Source organism: Anser anser (assembly GCF_964211835.1).
Source record: "Anser anser genome assembly, chromosome: Z".
In the NCBI taxonomy this organism is placed as follows: Eukaryota; Metazoa; Chordata; class Aves; order Anseriformes; family Anatidae; genus Anser; species Anser anser.
The window spans coordinates 56,488,330-56,508,818 of NC_139723.1; the positions used below are offsets into that span (position 1 = coordinate 56,488,330).

Consider the following 20,489-nt stretch of genomic DNA (forward strand, 5'->3'; position numbering starts at 1 on the left):
TTCATTTATGCCAATTTTCACTTCTGCATGGTATAGATTACATATTCCTTAAGATCACTGATGATTTTGATTTGCTTCAAAACATATAAGAATGTTATTTTATCACATGCTGGCTGCAAGGAAAACTGCATTAACATATGCAGTAATAAAATAGAAAATTATCTGTGATATTTCAAATACAATTTTGCAAGGCAAAGTAACATTAGGAAATTAAAGGGCTAAAACATAACGATACTTATAACAACAGTGTTGAATGGCTATTATTATAAAGTAGAAAGAAACAAAAATAGCAATTTTTTTGTTATATAATGGAAATGAAAATGACGGAAAGACAGACCACTCTGTGTGGCATGAAGATTTACTAGTAGAGTCCATATTTCGTGGCATACAATGCACATACATTCCCTGGGGAAAAAAAAATAAAAGAGAGAGAGAGAACAATAGTGAGAAAAGGTACAGCAAGTGGTCTCCCCAACATATTTTACCCACAATAACTCTGTATGTTATGTTAAGACATACTCAGACTCTACATCAGTTGTTCCTGCTTATGATGCTGTTATTGCTGATAGGTGCACACATTGATTGGGTAAGGAGCCGCACAACAGGTTCATTTCTGCAAACATATTACTGGATCTTTTAGTGTAAACCAGAAGCTGCAGACAAATGTAGAAATCAGAAAAGGGGAGAAGGAAGGGGTGATTTCAACATCTATAGCAATTGCTTCCCATGCAAAATTGCCATAATAAAACAACATAATTGCAAGTGATATGAATGCCATGAGTTGAATAAGTGTTGTGGTTTAACCCCAGTGGGCAGCTCAGCCCCACACAGACTCTCACTCACTCTCCCCAGGTGGGAAGGGGGAGAGAACTGGAGATATAAAAGTGTGAGAACTCATGGGTTGAGATAAAGACAGTTTGCTAGGTAAAATAAAAGCCACATGTGCAAGTCAAACAAGGAATTCATTCACTATTTTCCCTCAGCAGGCAGGTGTTCAGCCACTTCCAGGAGAGCAGGGTTCATCACACATAACAGTTTCGTGGGGAAACAAATGCCATCACTCCAAACATCCCCCCTTTTCTCCTGCTTTATCCAAATGTTTATTTTTCAGCTTGACGTCATACGGTATAGAATAGGTCTTTGTTCAGTTTGGGCCAGCTGTCCTGGTTCTGTCCCCTCCCAGCCTCCTCACTGACAGGGCAGCACTAGAAGCAGAAAAGTCCTTGGCTCTGTGTATGCACTGCTCAGCAACGACTGAAACATTGGTGTGTTATCACCACTATTTTCATAAAAAATTCAAAACATAACATTATACAAGCCTCTACAAAGAAAATTATCCCCCCCAAAGCCATGACAATATCTCACAAGAGTGTCAACACAGGAAAAATACTGCCACAAGAGTTCTGGGTTACACGCTCTTGGGAGTCTGTGTGAAAGGGTGGGGAGCTGCAAGTAGGAGGCAGGTTACAGGATTGCAAATGGAAGGCCCATAGCAATACAAAAGGTAAAGGTGCCTAAGGCACTGGGCAATATGTGGCAGCAAATGCCATAGATAAAGAAGATCAAGAAAAGTTTGTAAAGAAAGGAAAGAAAGAGAAAGAGGGAGGAAGAGAGATTTATCATCCAGAAAATCTTTTAAATTAATAAAAAAGTAGAAAACTGAATAATAGTTGTCATTTCAGCAGCTCATGGATGACCCCCACTTCAAAAGGAACATGTTTTTACACGTGTAAGTTTCGAACAGGAGGCAATGCACCATACTCTGTTGTCACTGGTGTTTTTTCATGCTTGGATACATATAGTTGCAATGATTACATAATTTGTTGAACATCTTGGCAAAAGTAATTCCTTTCAGGAGGCTTACTGAAGTACATATATATTTATTCTTTTAAAGTTTCATCACTTTTTAAAAATAGAGTAGTTAATTTGTTTTGTTTTGTTTTCCCAGTTCAGATAATGTATGACATTTTAATTACAGAATCACTTGCTGCGTGTAAATTCAACCTACATTAACACCACTACATGTATGTACCTGTTGGCAATTAGTACATAGCAGGGGGTAATATTATCAGAAAGCTTTATTTTATCTTGAGACTGCAGGCCTTGGTTAGTCTAGGTACTAAAAGTTGTTTGGAATTAAGCAAAAAAAATTCTGCCTATTCCTTCACTAATTGCTTCTTACATAATAAAGTTGCTGCTAAATAGCATCAATGCTAAGGAAGAAATCTAATCCTAATAAGCAATTAATTTCAGAAATTTTGCTGAAATATTTGACAGTTATCTTAATATTGCAGGCCACAGACAGACACTGCCTATAAAGATATTTTCATGTAACTAAATGAAATTGTATTCATTCTCTTCAATAATTTCTTAGAAGAGTTTTAAGCCACATATACCCTTCGCTGACTTCACCCTACAAAAACAGTGATCAGAATAGTAATCACCTCCACAAGTGATTAGCATTCAGCAGCAATACATTCCTTGAGTGTAGTGAGAGACCTTACAATCCACTCAATGGATTGTCTGTTCATTCAGTGCTAATGTCTGTGTATTTCTTCGTACTCAATTTAGCTTATTCTGTATTCGTAGATTAAATAAGCTTCATGCACTCAGTGTATATTATTAGAGACCATATATCTGGTACATAATTCAGCTCCAATGTAACTCAGGTGTAGTCTGCAGCTCTGTGAATATGGCATACAAGTTACCTCTTTTCCTAATACAGGAAGTACAAATAATGTAATTAATGGTATTGATGGTGAAGCAGCAATGTGAATACCTATTTGTGAAAAGAATATGATAAAAAGATTTCCTTGACATTTTTTTCTCACGCTATCATTCTTACATAGCATAATCTATAGCAGGAGAGAAGTGAAATTTTTTGCCTGGATGGGATAGATAAAGATGGGGACTTTAATTGCATCTGCAGAAACAAAGTTGGTTCATTAGCATGAGTTATATGTCTGACTAACTTCAGCTTTGAGAATGCACATATTTTACAGCTGAGTACATCAAATGATAGTGTTAAAATAAATTCATAATTCATATGTTTGCCTAGCAGAAAGCCTTAGGAAAAGAGAAGATTTTTCACTCTTTGTTGGTTTCATTGGAAATGTCATCACCTGAATCTCACTTGACATAAGCCAGACTAGAGAGAAAGTCAGTAGCATCATCCAGCTATCATGCACATAATTTATATCAAAAAAGGATTCACTGCCAGTGAATGGAACTGTGTTGCTAGCATAATTGTCACATTCGTAGGCTTAATATGAATGAAAGAAAAGAAGAATATTAAAGATTGAAAATTAATGATTAAGAGAAACAGTCGTGTCTTACAGTAAGGAAAGCTATAAAGTGTGTTAAGCATAAATATGTAATACGTTTCTTTCCTACTCCATTGTCTTCCTCTCCTCCTCCAGCAGTGCAGTTTTTCTTCTTCTTTTTTTTTTCCAGATCTTCTGAATTAATTTAATTTTCAGAGAATTTATGTGCTATAGAATGTGGTCCATTTTTTTCCAGCTTTCAGTCATGTAGAGTATATATTGGATGTGAAAGATAAGATGAAGATAAAGAATCTCTTCTATAGAAAATGTCTTTTATAGCAAAAGATAACACCATCTCAAAGAGAAAGCATTCAGTCCTGTCCCCTGTTTCAGAGTAGTATCTTGTTGTGGATTATTTACTTGAAAGAGAATTCAATCTTTTCCTTTCCTTTGGAACTGATAGAAAATACTCCCTCCTTAACCTCATTGGCAATATTTTCTATGCTGGGACGATAACATCTAGTAGAACCTTCTGTCAAAAAAACACCAATAAGATCGAAGTTAAATGGCAATATAACAATCCTAGCAATCATCATTGAATCATAGAATCATTAAGATTGGAAAAGACTTCCAAGATCATCTGGTCCAACCATCCACCTACCACCAATATTACCAACTAGCCTATGTCCCTAAGCACCACGTCCAACCTTTCCTTAAACATTCCCAGGGAGGTGACTCCACCACCTCCCTGGGCAACCTATTCCAATGTCTAACCACCCTTGCTGAGAAGAAATGTAATTTCCAACCTACACCTCCCCTGGTGCAACTTGAGTCCATTCCTTCTAGTCCCATCACGAGTTACCTGTGAGAAGAGGCCAACCAGCAGCTCCCCGCACTTTCCTTTCAGGTATTTGTAGAGAACAATGAGATCTTCCCTGAGCCTCCTCTTCTCCAGACTAAAGAACCCCAGTTCCCTCAGCCTCTTCTCATAGGACTTGTGTTCCAGGCCCTTCACCAGCTTTATAGCCCTTCTCCGGTCACACCCCAGGGCCTCGATGTCTTTCTTGTACTGGGGGGCCCAAAGCTGAACACAGTACTTGAGGTGTGGCCTCACCAGAGCAGAGTACAGGGGGCCAATCACCACCCTGGTCCTGCTGGCTACACTATTCCTGATACAAGCCAGAATGCCATTGGCCTTCTTGGCCACCTGGGCACACCGCCGGCTCACGTTCAGGCAAAAAACCTCAGATCCTTTTCCTCTGCACAGCTTTCCAGCCACTCTGCCCCAAGCCTGTAGCATTGCTTGGGGTTGTTTTGACCAAAGAGCAGGACCCAGCACTTCGCCATGTTGAACCTCATCCCATTGGTCGCTACCCATCCATCCAACCTGTCCAGGTCCCTCTGCAGGGCCTTCCAGCCCTCCATCAGATTGACACTTCCCCCCAGCTTGGTGTTGTTTTCAAACTTACTGGGGATGCACTCAATTCCCTCATTCAAATAATCAATAAAAATATTAAAGAGGATAGTCCCCAACACTGACCCCTGGGGAACACCATTCATGACTGGTTGCCAGCTGGATTGCTCAAATAAGAGCCAGATCCCGACTATCCTGACGAAGAAAGCTTTAATTTTCATACTGATATTACTGGCTTTGTTCAAATTTGCTAATGACTAACTGAATACATGAGGAGACTTCATTTGTAGCGTTCTGATAGCCTTATCCAATCATTTGACTGTCAGGAAGCGGTATCATCAATATTACAAACCAAGAATACATAAATATTTAAGCCCAGAATATTCATCCTGTAGTGTCAAAATTGAACACCTTGATACAGTGAGCATCCTGAGATATATGTAATCCTGAGTTTTTACTGGAAATAGGGAGGTAGAAACAAACCCAGTAGAAAAGTCATATATCCTGTATTTTGTACCCCAATAGTGAAATAGAGTGAAATAGATGGGACTATTAGTATGGGTCCTGTGTCATTTCTATTTGTTGTGCAGGGCTTCAGCAACAAACTTGAGACGTTTCATCCTTAGTATTTTTTGACATGTTATACTGGAGCTATTACAGGTCAAAATACTGGATCCAATATAAGTGGCAATAAGTTATCTTCACTAAAATGAGTAGAAAAATCGTCAGGACATCCACTTAACAATTCATTACAGAATATATATATTCATTAATATACTCCCAAGTGCATGTGTGCTTTACAGCATTTAGACAAAATGTAGTTGATTTATGTTATTGGACATAACAGGTATATAGAAATGTTCTTTTTAAAAGTTGTGAAACGTATTTAAGCATAGGAAAATATAAATAAAATATTATCTACTTTTTGCTGGAACTAGAAAAATATGCATGTCTTATAGTTTAGTTTAGTCTTAGCATGTCTTATAGTTTAGTTTGACCTCAGTGCCAGGGAAGCTCATGGAGCAGATTATCTTGAGTGTCATCACTCGGCACTTGCAGGGCAACCAGGTGATCAGGCCCAGTCAGCATGGGTTTATGAAAGGCAGGTCCTGCTTCACGAACCTGATCCCCTTCTAAGACGAAGTGACGCGCTTGGTGGATGAGGGAAAGGCTGTGGATGTGGTCTACCTTGATCTCAGTAAGGCTTTTGACACTGTTTCCCACAGCATTCTCCTCAAGAAACTGGCTGCTCTTGGCTTGGACTGGCATACGCTTCGTTGGGTTAAAAACTGGCTGGAAAGCTGGGCCCAAAAAGTCGTGGTGAATGGAGTTAAATCCAGTTGAAGGCTGGTCACTGGTGAAGTCCCCCAAGGCTCAGTACTGGGGCCGGTTCTCTTCAATATCTTTATTGATAATCTGGATGAGGGGATCGAGTGCACCCTCAGTAAGTTTGCAGACGACACCAAGTTAGGTGCATGTGTCGATCTGCTCAAGGGTAGGAAGGCTCTGCAGGAGGATCTGGATAGGCTGGACCGATGGGCTGAGGCCAACTGTATGAGGTTCAACAAGGCCAAGTGCCGGGTCCTGCACCTAGGACACAACAACCCCAAGCAGCGCTACAGGATGGGAGATGAAGGGTTAGAAAGCTGCCTGGCAGAGAAGGACCTGGGAGTATTGGTTGATAGTCGGCTGAATATGAGCCAGCAGTGTGCTCAGGTGGCCAAGAAGGCCAACAGCACCCTGGCTTGTATAAGAAGCAGTGTGGCCAGCAGGTCTAGGGAAGTGATTGTCCCCCTTTACTCGGCTCTGGTGAGGCCGCACCTCGAGTACTGTGTTCAGTTTTGGGCCCCTCACTACAAGAAGGACATCAAGGTGCTCGAGAGAGTCCAGAGGAGGGCAACAAAGCTGGTGAGGGGTCTAGAGAACAAGTCTTACAAGGAGCAGCTGAGGGAGCTGGGATTGTTCCGCCTGGAGAAGAAGAGGCTCAGCGCAACCTTATCGCACTCTACAGGTACCTTAAAGGAGGCTGTAGAGAGGTGGGGGTTGGTCTATTCTCCCACGTGACTGGTGACAGGATGAGGGGGAATGGGCTAAAGTTGCGCCAGGGGAGGTTTAGGTTGGATATTAGGAAGAACTTCTTTACTGAAAGGGTTGTTAGGCATTGGAACGGGCTGCCCAGGGAAGTGGTTGAGTACACCATCCCTGGAGGTCTTTAAAAGACGTTTAGATGTAGAGCTTAGTGATATGGTTTAGTGGAGGACTTATTAGTGTTAGGTCAGAGGTTGGACTAGATGATCTTGGAGGTTTCTTCCGGCCTAGATGATTCTGTGTGAATCTGTGTGTGATTTAATCTGGTGAGTAGTTAATAATTCTTCTAGCACACATATTACTAGATAGCACATAAATTGCAGATAGCATTCTTTCATGTCAAGTTACATTATTTTACTAAAGAAAAATTAAATCTACATTTTTTTTTATTGTTCCGTCCCCAGTTTTAGTGGAAAACCAATAACTTCTTTATCAATAACGTACCATTGGAATTTTGTTTCATTTCTTTAGTGCTCTCAACATACTAAGATGAGTCAGGAGATGAATGAATGAGAAAGCTGGCTGGCCAAAAGGAAAAAAAAAAAAATCTAAACTCACTTACACCATGTGTTCACCAGATTTACAAAAATGAAAATAAAATTGTGTAGGTTTGTACTGTTTTCTTTCACTGTAACAGAATGTGATGGCCATAGTCCAAGAATTCCTGCACTGTTGTAGGAGTTAGAGCAGGAGGAGTCACCGTCTATCTGATCAGAACTGTAAAACTCAGCCATATGGCAGTTCGTTATGGAAGCATTCTCAGGGGCACAACTCTCATTCAAAAGCTGTCAGTCATAGGTGTTTAATTCATTCAGTGCCCATGTGAGAATCTAATCCTGAACGTATACTAACATAGAGTACACCGACCTAAAGACCATTTTTCTAGGCACATTACAGGTGGAAGTGCTATGCAAAGGGGCCTCAGCTAAAGCTCAGGCTGTATGTCATCCATGAAAAAGAGCTGTGCACATGCTATACCATAAGCAGGGTTAATGTTATGTGAAAAGGCATACTCTAATACCAGTACATAGGCTGCAAGTTTTGTCAGGCCTTTTCTGGCTATTTTGGCTTATACGCATTTGGAGTTGAGGACATACAGAATGAATGCTCAATGTTAGAATATATTGATAAATTAAAGAGAATCTAGAGGAGAATGTCAACAATCAGATGTTGGAGAAATGATATACAGGGAAACCAGAAAGAATTGGATGTGTTTTATGTATAAGACAGTGAAAGAAAACGTATTGGTCTTCCAGCACATGAAAAGCTGTTAAAAAGGTCATGGCAATCAGCAGTTTTCTCCTCCTGTGGGGCTCTAAGAGAAAGAAATCAACTTTGCAGCAAAGCTATTGAAAGAACTTCCAGAATACAATGCTATGAATTGAGAAAATTCTGTAGGATGTTTGCTTCAGTATTTTCCACTGTAAGCTTTCAAAACCTGCTTTTATTGCAGTCTTACTTGAAATGATATCTCAGTACCTCCACCTGTCACAAATGCTTGTCAAAGCACCACCAAGTTTTTCATTGTTTGATTCAGTGCCCATCAATAATTTCACTTTGCTTTAAGGTAAGCTGATAGTTTTCTGGAAAATAACGTATTCCTGAGTCATATGTTTAGACAATGGTTTAATCAAAACTCTATTGTAATTCTGTAATTTGACTTTATTTACCTGGTTCTTTTGCGTTGTAAGACACAAAGGACTGCCTCATGTAATTATTTTCTTATTGCAGACAGAGGGACTCTGCCACGTAAAGAGAATGGCCATTGACATTTTGAGTTACGAGCTTTCCTTGCAAAAGTAAAAATTGTGCAAACTTGTTTCAAAATGCAAAGATTAGTTCATGTTTATTTTAGCACTGCACCCTATTACTTCAGAGGAATTTCAGACTTGAGAAGGTCAGTGAATTAATTCAGTGTTATTTAGAAAAAAATAACCCCAAATTTCCTTATGTGTCAGATTCTGTTGAAAGACTTAGGACTGGTTCTAAGTTACAATGAGAAATACACATCAAAAATTTAAGTTCTTCACACAAGTGTCTCTGAAGGAAGATATTCTGATTTAAATTTTCCATCATTTACAAAGCTTTTCCTAGTTTCTAAGGAAGTTAACGGATACAGCTGTGTATTGAAAGGCACATGTTGGTAATAGATTTATTTTTTTTTGTGGTCTTGCTGATCAGTATCACAGGAACTGCATAGGTATACATTTGTGAGACTAACAGTTTTATCAATGTATTAAACTAGTAGTAGAAAACTCACTACAACTCAGAAGTTCTATTCAAAAATCAAATTCCAAGCTGAAACAATTTAAGGCTTCCAAAATTTTGGTCTGTTCTCCAATGCTATGTTTTTGATTTTCATATTGTTTCATCCATTCACTTGTGCCTTTCAGGTGAGTGAAAACCCGTAAGAATAATAGAACTTTATTGCTCTAATGTTCTACTCTTTTGTTTATAGATATAGATATAGATAGATATAGATATAGATATAGATAGATATATATTAATTTCACTGGATTCTTACATACTCATATCAGTGGAAAGAGATAGCTCTATTATATAAAAATAAATATAAATATCGTTTTCTATGGTATGGACCATTGAAAATCTTCATTACAGCACTTGAATAGTAAGATGAATTGTTCAATATATTTTTAAGTGATATCTCATTCAATGAAAGAATTATTCAGGCTGTACACAGTGATCAATCTTCAGTACAGGAAAAGGCTTAGAATAAAAAAAAAAAGTCATCCCATTCACTCTTCCTCTCACTTACAATCATATCGACCTCTTAAAAGGAAAATTCTTGGAATTCTTGCTGTACTTAACTGTTTGGCAGATTCATCTTTCAAAATGAATTCACTAAGACCCTGCCATCCATGCTGTTAAGAAGAGTTCCAAAAGAGCATCTCACACTGATGGCAGCAATATAGTTCTGAACTGTTCTTGGCTTGTATAGATGAAGATGAAAGATGAGCTGGACAATGAAAGATGAATGTATTTCAAATATGCCCAAGATGGCTTTTAATATCAGTTTCTTTTTCTTTCATTAGCTGTGCCACACTCATGAGGATCAAAATGGAAACAGTTCGGGAGATATCTTTTTAATTATCAATTATATTTCAGTATTAACTGTCAGAATACTAACCATAACTCAGAAAATTTTAAAAGTAAGGGTGTAGTGAGGGTTGATTTAGAGGACTGAAGTTTGTTATGCATGAATTAGCTTAAATATCACAGAATATCTTAGAATATCATAGAATGTCTTGGGTTGGAAGGGACGTTAAAATCATGTATTTCCAAATCCCCTACCATGGTCAGGGATGCCACCCAATAGATCAGGTTACTCAGGGCCTCGTGCAACCAGATCTTGAACGCTTCCAGCGATGGGGCATCCACAACTTCCCTGGGCAACCTGTTACAGTGCCTCACCATCCTCTGAGTGAAGAATTTCCTTCTAACATCTAATCTAAATCTGCCCTCCTTTACTTTAAACCATTCCCTCTTGTCCGGTCATTGTCTGCCTCAGTAAAAAGTTGCTCCTCATTTTTTATAAGCCCTCTTTAAGTACTGAAGGGCCTCGGTGAGTTATCCTTGGAGCCTTCTCTTCTCCAGGCTGAATATCCCCAGCTCTCTCAGCCTTTCTTCACTCACCCTCTGATCATCTTCATGGCTCTCCTATCGACCTGCTTTAATATGTCCATATCTTTATTGTTCTGGAGACCCCAGAGCTGGATGCAGTACTCCAAGTAGGGTCTCACAAAGGCAGAGTAGAGAGGGACAATCACTTCCCTCAACCTGCTGGCCACTCCTCTGTTGATGTAGCCCAGGATGCAGTTGGTCTTCCGGGCTGCAAGTGCACACTGCTGGCGCGTGTTGAGCTTTCAGTCCACCAGAACCCCCAGGTCCTTCTCTGCAGGGCTGCTCTCAATGAGGTCTCCTAGTCTGTACTCATGTCTGGGATTGCCCTGACCCAGCTGCAGCTCTTTGGACTTGGACTTGTGGAACCTCATTAGGTTCATGTGGGCCCACTTCTCAAGCTTATCCCAGTCTCAAGTCTCTTTGGATGGCAACCCTTCCTTCTGTTGTATTGACTGCACCATTCGTCTTGGTGTTATCTGTAAATTTGCTGAGGGTGCACTCAATCCCACTGTCTATGTCATTGATAAAGATATTAAACAGCACCAGTCCCAAGACAGACCCCTGAGGGACACCACTCATCACTGGCCTCCATCTGGATATAGAGCTGTTCACCAAAACTCTCTTAATGTGGCCTTCAAGCCAATTCCTTATCCACTGAACAGTCCACCCATCAAATCCATATCTCTCCAATTTGGAGATCAGGATGTAATGTGGGATCATGTCAAAGGCCTTGCAGAAGTCCAAGTAGAAGATATTGATCAGTGTCCCTTTGTCAACTAATGCAGTCACTGCATCATAGAAGGCCACCGGATTGGTCAGGCATGATTTGCCTTTGGTGAAGCTGTGCTGACTGTCTTGGATCACTGTCTTGTCTTGCATGTACCCCGATATTGCTTCCAGAAGGATCTGTTCCATTACTTGCCAGGCACAGAGGTGAGACCCACCAGTTCTCTGGGTCTTTCTTTCTACCCTTTTTTAAAATGGGAGTGATGTTTTCCTCTTTCCGTTCACCAGGGACTTTCCCTGAGTGCCAGGAGTTTTGAAATATGATGGGGAGTGGCTTGGCAGCTGTGTCAGCCCGTTTCCTCAGGACCCTGGGATTCATGTCATTGATCCCCATAGACCAATTCAGTAGACCTGTTCAGTTCTATCAGGTGGTCAGACCTGCTCTTTGCTTACAGTGGGAGGGACTTTGCTCCCCCAGCTGCCACCAAAGGTTTGGGGAAATTAAACCTGGAACGCCTGACTGGCAGTGAAGACTGAGGCAAAGAAGTTGTTGAGTACCTCAGCCTACTCCACGTCTGTCGTTACCTTCTTGTTTATCAGAGGGGATACACTCTCCTTTGCCTTTCTTTCTGGCCAGTGTACCTACAGTTCCCCTTCTTGTTATTCTTTATGTTTCTTGCCGAATTTAGTTCCATCCATGCCTTGGCTTTCCTGACCCCATCCGTACACATCCAAACAGCATCGCTGTACTCTTCTCAGGCTACATGTCCCTACTTCCACTGCCAGTGCATTTCCTTCTTACACCTCAGACTGATGAGCAGGTCCTTACTAAGCCATTCTAGCTTTCTGCCTTCCCTGCTTGATTTCTTACAAATGGTGATGGAGAGCTCATTTATGTTATTTCTAAATCCAGTCTGGAACTTTTTCAAGGCTACTGTAGTTAAGACCTTAGACAGGATTGTGTTGCACTGCAGAAGTACTTATTTTCTATCCAGTTTTTGAATTTCAAATACTCAGTTCAGATTAATTTTAACAACGATACAGCCTATGAGATCTTACATATGCCTATACTCTCCCAGAGATATATATCTACTATAAATCATTATTAGAGGCCACTGCATACAAATGGTCTTTGTTCTATAGTCAAAAATTGATTCACAGAACAAAAATTTCCATAAATTATTGCATTGGGAATCCATTTGTTGAGGCTTAGAAGGTTCTGTCTTCTTGGGATTGGGTGCTCAATTCTTTCAGAAATTAAGATGCTGGTAAATTCAGTGCCTGTTCAAGCCAAAATATAAAACTTCCTTGTTTTTCCTTCATCCTTGTTCCTGGCAGGACAGATTTTTAATCTGTCATTTGTAGTTACGCAGCAGTGAACAAATGACACTTGGCCAAATCTTGTTTATATATGGCCTCAAAAATGTGTGTGTGTGTGTTTGTGTGTTTGGGGGGGGGGGGGGGGGCTGGGGGGGGGGGTTAGGGATGAGAGGAGGGGCAAGGGGAAAGGGAGGTTGTCTGATTTTTTTTTAGAATTTGCATTACAACCTATTACATTAGTGTCACTGTCTATGATCTTTAGACCAAAATCAGCCTGAACCTTAGTTGTCAAGGCATTGTTGCAAGGACAATGACTTCAAACAACAACTGTTTGAAGAAAGAACATTAGCTTAAATGTCTGAGGCACCCAGCTAGCCTTTTAGTGTTTGAAGCAGTTTCCATCAGCAGCAACCAACACTACTTTTTATTGCACAAATATTATTATAATTCAGCATTGTAGAGTCACTTTCTTTTGAAGCAAGACTGTTTGAAAATGTCCTCTGAAATCTTTGTCTGCAAAAGGCTATTGTTAAGAAAACCAAAGGAAAAAAGTCTGTCACATACTGCTGTTATTTGTTATTTCAGATTTAGAATAATTCATATGCTATTCTTACAGCAAGGAATACACTGTATGAATCTGCTTATTATTAGTTTACTATCTCTTCACTAAACTGCTTTTTGCCCTTATAATCTCAGGTCTATAACAGCTGGCTCATGTGTTAAGAATCACCTGAAGGGGCTTTTCAGCCTGAATGATGGAACTTTGTACTGGAAAATTATTTCTCTACCTGTTTCTCTACCCTTGAATGTCAGTAATCCTTGTATTCATACGTTCATATGGAAATACACTTCCTTCAGCTCTGTTGGTGCAAGACCACCCTCTCTAGTGTCTGTAACTTGCTGAAGTGTAAATATCCACAAATATTCTTAAGAACTCTTATAAAAAAATTTGTATTTTCTTTTATCTTTGCTTGCAGGGACTGCCCACACTTCCAAGAAAAGTAAGGGTGATCTGTGTGTAAGAATTGTAGAGGAAGAAAATGTTTGAGGGGCAGACTGAAAGTGGCTATCATTAGTTATGTCTTCTAGCTGTGTCTACTACTATGGTGCTTACAAGATTGTAAAATAGATTTCTAGTTTTTTGGGAGCTGCTCTGATCTCAGATGTGGTGGCTTAACAGTATGCAACCAATCATCCCGAGATAGGGAATGTAATAGTTAGAGGTATGCTTGTCATTACTAGTAATTTAATTTCTCTTCAGAATCACCAGTGAGTTCTTTCATGTGTGTGTTTCCTTTTCCTTGACACTTTTAGTGACAGGCAAGAGAACATTAGAGAATTATTGGTGGAAGTTATTTTTTCTTTATTCGTGTAAAGCTAGGGGGACAAAAGAGCTCTCACTGCATACAGGTTAATATAGCCTGCAGAGGAAAAGCTCAACCCTTGAAACTGGGAACTGGGTGGGTAAGAAGGATCATGAAATTCACCAAAGGCTTGTTATGACTTAGTCTGAAAATAAATCTACTCCTTCATCTGTATTTCTGTAGAAGGAAACACTTTATCATCACCACACCTTAGCACATCAGAACTGTCAGTTTTCTAAACTGCATATACAAGTGAGGAAGAAATTCCTCTTAACAGAAGCATCTTAAGCACATTAAATGCATTTATCAAACATTACTCAAAATAGACTTGTTGACATTTATTGTTAAAGTTTGGGTGACTCAAGGGGTTTGAGATTTTTTTTTTTTTCTGTGTGTGAAAAATGATTAATGTGCAACCTCTGAAAATAAACTTGCTTTAAGCACTGCAGGCTGGGATTGTAGTATAGTTCATTTTGAAAATTTTGTATAAAACTTTTAACAGGACCTCTCAGAAAATAGTGTCTCAGCAATTGGATTACTTTTTTTTTTTTTTTTTTTGATGGTGAAAGCCAATGGAAAATGTTCTGATCTCACACAGAGATAAATTTTTAGAAGTATTGGGAATGTAGAATTTATGATCACAGAAGCAGAAGTCTAAGAGGTAGGTAAAAACATATCTTAAGAAGACCTCCTGTCCTGAGAAAAACCAAGAGGCAAAAGGAATAAAAGATATAGTTACATCAACTTATGCTGCATATACCCTTCAAGAATTTCAATTCAAATCAGTCTAAAATCATTTTTTCTTTCGAAAAACTTGATACATATTTTCCTTGATTCCCAATTTCAGATAATGTATACAATGTTTTACAAATTGTATTTATTTTTGAATGGCTTCCAGTGTCAACTTCTAGCAACAGTCTTCTGCATAAACTAGTTATCACAGAAAGTATTTTAGAAAAATTGTAAAATTATTGAAATTTATTTTAGAAAAACTCATAAATGAATAAAAACAAAATCTGATCATATAAGAGTAGGCATATGAGTTTTCTCCCAGGTTAACTGAAAAGGAGAAATTTTGTACAGGCTTCTGAATCTAGGTATATGTTTAACAGGAGATTACCATACTTCCAGTACCTCTACTTAACACTTGCCCAGTAGTATCTCAGATGGAAATGCATTAGAAAACTTTGTTTTTTGTGAACATCTTTCAAAGTTACAAGTAGTTAGTTCAGGTGTACAGCATGGTAAAAAGTCTTTTAAGAGAATGCAACAAAATAAAAACAGAATGGGTATTTTCTGTTGTTTTCAAAAGTGTTGGTAGTGTAATGTGTTCTGATTTTCTGTTTAATTTTTGTGTTGAAAATGGATATCTCTCTATTAAATTTGGAAGTTATTTTTAATCCAGTCTTTCTAGTGAGAAAGCTAGTCAGCTTCTCAGGCATGCTTTCTAGAAGCTGGCATTGCTTTTATGAGCATATGATTTATGTGTGGGAAGTATCTGCAGGACAAGGTGAACTACACGTTTAGGCATGCAAGCAGGTATTTTCCTTATATTCATTCTATTAAAAGTGGCATGGAGTCTTCTAAAAATTTTATTCATTTTTTAAAAATCATTCAAATCCAAACCAGTTTAGTCTGGTGTACCTCACCAGGATTACAAACAAAATTTTCCATTAAAAAACATATATAAGATGTTATCCTATAGGAAATAAAATAAACCACAACTTTTCTCACTAAAATATAGCTAAGCAAGTTACACTGTATCTATGTTAATGCTAAAAGGAAACAAGATTTACTATATTAAAATAAACATATAAATAAATATAATAATAAATATAAATTTAATATATATTTAAATATAATTTATTTAAATATAATATATAATATATTTATATTATATTTATATAAATTTATATATTTAAATAAATTTATATAAATATAAATTTATATAAATTTATATATTATTTTAAATTATATTTTATTTTTATTATTATTTATTATATTTTATTTTTATTATATATTTTAAATTTATATTTATATAAATTTATATATTTATATTTATATTATCTTTATTTATTTATTATATATTTATAATATAATTTATTTATATTTAAATATAATTTATTTAATATAATATAATAAATATAATTTTACTGTTAGGAATCCTGCAAAATAAATCACTGATATTTATGAAGTACTTAATAACTCTTTTTTCACTCAGTGGCACAAGGGAGGATTTATCTAATTCCTGTATATAAGTATTTTTGTATAGTTTATACACTATCGATATAATTTTCTAGACTGTAATATCAATAAACATTTTTTGTTATTTTCTTTCAACTCTATATCTATAAATTAAGCTATCACTTTCTGTAAAAACTGCATCTAATGAACATTCATCACCTGCTTCAGTGGTCAGTCTTTTATTCTTCTGTTTATATAGATTACTTGTTCACAAAATGTGATTTCTGAACCATAATTAATCTCTGCCTTCTAATCCTCAAACTAAAATGATTTGCAAGCAAAAGCTAGTCATGACTGGGGAATTTGAAAGTGTTCTAAGTCTTTCAGTGGATAGAATGAGAAAACTAGAGAACAAATGGGTTTCCAAGACAAATTTTTAAATTTTCTGGTTTAGGGAATCGCCTTTTTTTTTTCTGGATTAGTAAGAAAACTTACATTTTTATCAGAAATACTGTTCAATATTCTTGCTGTTTCTTACAGCTTGCTTAATTCTCACTGAAAGTGATGAATCTGGCTTAGAGTGACTAATGAAGACATTTGTTAAACAACTACGATGAATTATTACTGAACTCAGAATACACCTTTCTCCTCTATGTGCAAGTCTAATTCATAAAGATTTGTTGTTACAAACAAAACTGATACTGATTCAGTTTAACACATCAGTCAATGAAAGCAAAAGATTTTCCGTTAATCCCCCTACTATTCAGTAACGTCTTCTCCGATTATTTTAGGAATTTTTCATTCTTTTTCTCATAATAATTTTCATTCTAAATACTTTTTTTTTTTTAGCTGAAACAAATCATTGAGTCTCAGAAAAGATTATAAACTTATGGTTCTTCTATGCATATTCTTATTCAGAATTATTTCAGCTTGTTAATATTCTAATCTATGGTATTTTAAAATGGAGATTTCTCTGAAAAGTCTGAAAAAGTCCTGTGTCTTTTAAAATGTGTTAAATGAATTTTCTCTATCAAATCATGTTTTTTAAATGCCCGTGAACATAATTTTGTTACGTTTCATAACACTGAACTGAGAAGGAAATTATATTTTCTCACAATGTACTCAACAGTTGCTCATGCTTTTATTTATCTCTGTATTAAAATGATTTCTCAAATAAATTCAATGTTTACTAAGATCTTTCTATACACACTAAATGTGGTGTATACTAGCATCAGAGCAAAGTTTATATGTTATGAGACTAATGTGAAAAATATTCCATATGGCAAATATCCAAAAACTTGAGTATCTACCTTTACTGGATTGATACCATTATTAAATTCTAGTTTGTGAAAGAGAAATTACTTAGGTCATTGTCCTGGTTTTGGCTAGGATAGAGATAATTTTCCTCCTAGTATGCACTGCTTAGCTGCTGGCCAAGTTAAACCATAGTAGTCATAATTTTAGCTATTGTAAATTGAATTTTTTATTGTATCTATATTTACTGAAATTTTTGACCATCTATACCATTGAATGTACAAGTACCCATTATGGAAGAAGATATTATAAGCAATACTATCAGAAAAACAATTCTTATGGAAAATGAAACAGATTTTTCGTGTTGGATCCATAGCATTTGTTGAATATTCTAACTCCACATACTCTGAAAGCCTACAGTGATATACACTGGGGTGTGTAACAAATGTCAGTTTTTATATAAGAAATAATCCTATATTTTTCACTGCAGGTGAAGTGTGATCAGTACTGGCCAAGCAGAGGCACAGAAACTTATGGACTGATCCAAGTGACCCTTTTAGACACTGTTGAATTGGCAACATACTGTGTTCGTACATTTGCACTTTACAAGGTATTTAATTCCTTTCCTTTTCCTGTTTTCCCTCTTCACCTTCCATGTTCCCTTCCCCCTCCCCTTCATGGAAAATTTCCCCTTCATGAAACACTTCTTCTACTGACAGAGTATATTCTTATTGCAGCATGGAGTTTTGTAGGTTAATACAAAACTCTCACTATGAAAAACAACTTAACTGAATGCAATATTAACTAAAGCACAGCCACTTGTTTTGATGCATTAGTGTGCCATATAGTTAAAGCTCATGTATTTGAAGCATGTGGTATAGAATATAAGAAACATTTCCCTCCATAGCTTGAGTTCAGTTTCTCTGGTCCCAAATGGGATATAAATGGTCTTCTCCTCAATATAAGCTACTGCAGGTGTTTCACTCAAAAGTGCCAATATGACACCAAATGAAAATTTTGTCATGAAGTGGTTTGTTTGTTTGTTTTTGTTTTTTTAATTCCTTAGAATGGTTCAAGTGAGAAAAGGGAAGTGAGGCAATTCCAGTTCACTGCCTGGCCTGACCATGGTGTCCCAGAACACCCAACACCTTTCTTAGCTTTCCTGAGACGAGTCAAGACCTGTAATCCGCCTGATGCTGGACCTATGGTTGTGCATTGCAGGTAAGCCCAGAATTTTATTATGTCAAGATTATTGCTTTTTAGGTTTATTGAAGATGAAAACATTTTCTTCTTTCATACAGACTTCTGTGTCTGTCAAAGGAAGAGTTGGTTGTTGCAAATTAGGGACCAGAGTACAGCACTTCCAACTTGGATGGTTCAAAATTATTTTCTTTGTTCTGTGCAAGAGGAATCAATTTTAGAATAACCAGTGGTTTGCAGGGTGAAAGCACGACACTAGTCTGCAGGGAGAATACAGAAGTATCTATGTCTTTCAGATGATGGCACGAAAAAGAAATAGGATCCTATTGGTTTAAGAACCTGTATATTGAAGAAAATGTATTTTTAATAATAAAACAGCTTTCGAAATTATTACTTACATTATGTATGAAAGTAAAGAACATTAAAATTAAGAACAATAAATGGCAACTTTTACTGAAAATAGGTTAATGCGTTTTCAAGGGTAAACCCTTGAGGACTGTGAGGAGATGGAATGGCAAAGGGCATATCTGGGGTATGAGCTGAGGCTGAGCTCAGTTTCTGGGAAATGAGTGCTCTATGCAGTTTGCAGATCTCCGTACAAGAGATGAATTAATAAGCTGTAAAGAGAACAACATCAGCTCCTCTTAATGGTCTGATAGTAAGGGAAATAAAAAGGAAGAGAAGGATATTCTTCAGAAATCTCTGAAAAGAGCAAGTCCTGTAGAAAGCCTTAGAATCACACTAAAAGTATCATCAGCATACATCTGCCAATTCTGATAGAAAAAATCTGCAAGATGGAGCCCCTTCACCCCTGCATTATGTTTTTATAGTTTACACAGTTTACTGTGCTGCTCCTTTCAAAGGGAATCCCCAAGATCAATGGTTTTTGTGGAATTCATTTAGGTATACCTTCAATTAATAAGGCTAAGAGCTACTTCTTATTCATTGAAACTATGCATGCATAATGTATTTGAAAAGCAGTATTGTTTTTGTCATCCAAAAACTGAGGATAGGAATTACCAGGATTACAGCACAGCACTCTCTTACTTCTGGCCTTTTACATGTTTGTAAGCCAACCACGGAAGCTGGTCATTTGAACATTTCCAAAGTGATTAAAAGAGACTCTTGTAAATGAGACAGGAAAATAAAATCCACAGGAAAATAAAATAATCAGTACTTAAATATGGAAAGCCACAGATCAGAGAACATGAGACAGAGAGAGAGAGAGATTTAATGCTTATTGAAATGCCATGGTTAGAAACTGGAGTAATTATAAGTAATAGTATTGCAGTAATAATATTGCAGGCTGAGGGAGGTGATTCTCCCCCTCTACTCTGCCCTTGTGAGGCCCCACCTGGAGAGCTGAATCCAGGTCTGGGGCCCCCAGCATAAGAAGGATGTGGACCTGTTACAGCCAGTCTAGAGAAGGGCCATAAAGATGCTTAGAGGGCTGGAGCAGCTCTCCTATGAAGGCTGAGAGAGCTGGGGATGTTCAGTCTGGAGAAGAGAAGGCTCTGGGGATGCCTTATTGCAGCCTTTTAATACTTAAAGGTGGCTGATAAAATAGGGAGCAAGTTTTTACTTGGGCAGACAACAACTCAAAGAGGGGGAACAGTTTTAAACTAAAAGAGGGGAAATCTCAATTAGATGTTAGGAGGAAATTTTTCGCTCAGAGGGTGGTGAGGCACTGGAACAGGTTGCCTACAGAAACTGTGGATGCCCCATCCCTGCAGGTATTCAAAACCAGGCTGGACAAGGCCCTGGGCAACCTAATCTAGTGGGTGGCATGAGGGTTGGAAGTAGACGATCTTTAAGGTACCTTCCAACCCAAGCCATTTAATGTTTCTATGATTCTACGAATAATACTACGAATATAGTTTGCTGACAGTGAGATATTTTTGTACCTGTTTTTACAATATTGTAAAACATTTTGAATATTGCCTAATATACACTGACACAATTATAGATTGTCTTAGCTGTCATTTTGTCGGCTTGATTTATATATGTAGCATATCTCCAAAGAGGTGCTTAGCC

The 20,489-nt window shown here is 37.5% G+C and overlaps 1 protein-coding gene across 29 annotated transcripts in view; it reads left to right on the forward strand.

Annotated features, from left to right (window-relative positions):
* Positions 1–20,489, forward strand: part of PTPRD (protein tyrosine phosphatase receptor type D) — a 1,402,037-nt gene that overhangs the window by 1,340,615 nt on the left and 40,933 nt on the right. For all 29 annotated transcript variants that reach the window (XR_014576765.1, XR_014576766.1, XR_014576767.1 and 26 more), the window contains 2 exons: positions 17,746–17,865; positions 18,322–18,476. Coding sequence is in view for 10 of the 29 variants with exons in the window: in XM_083817752.1 (XP_083673878.1) it covers positions 17,746–17,865; positions 18,322–18,476 (275 nt within the window). In the remaining 19 variants the exon portion in view is untranslated. The remainder of the gene's footprint in view (positions 1–17,745; positions 17,866–18,321; positions 18,477–20,489) is intronic.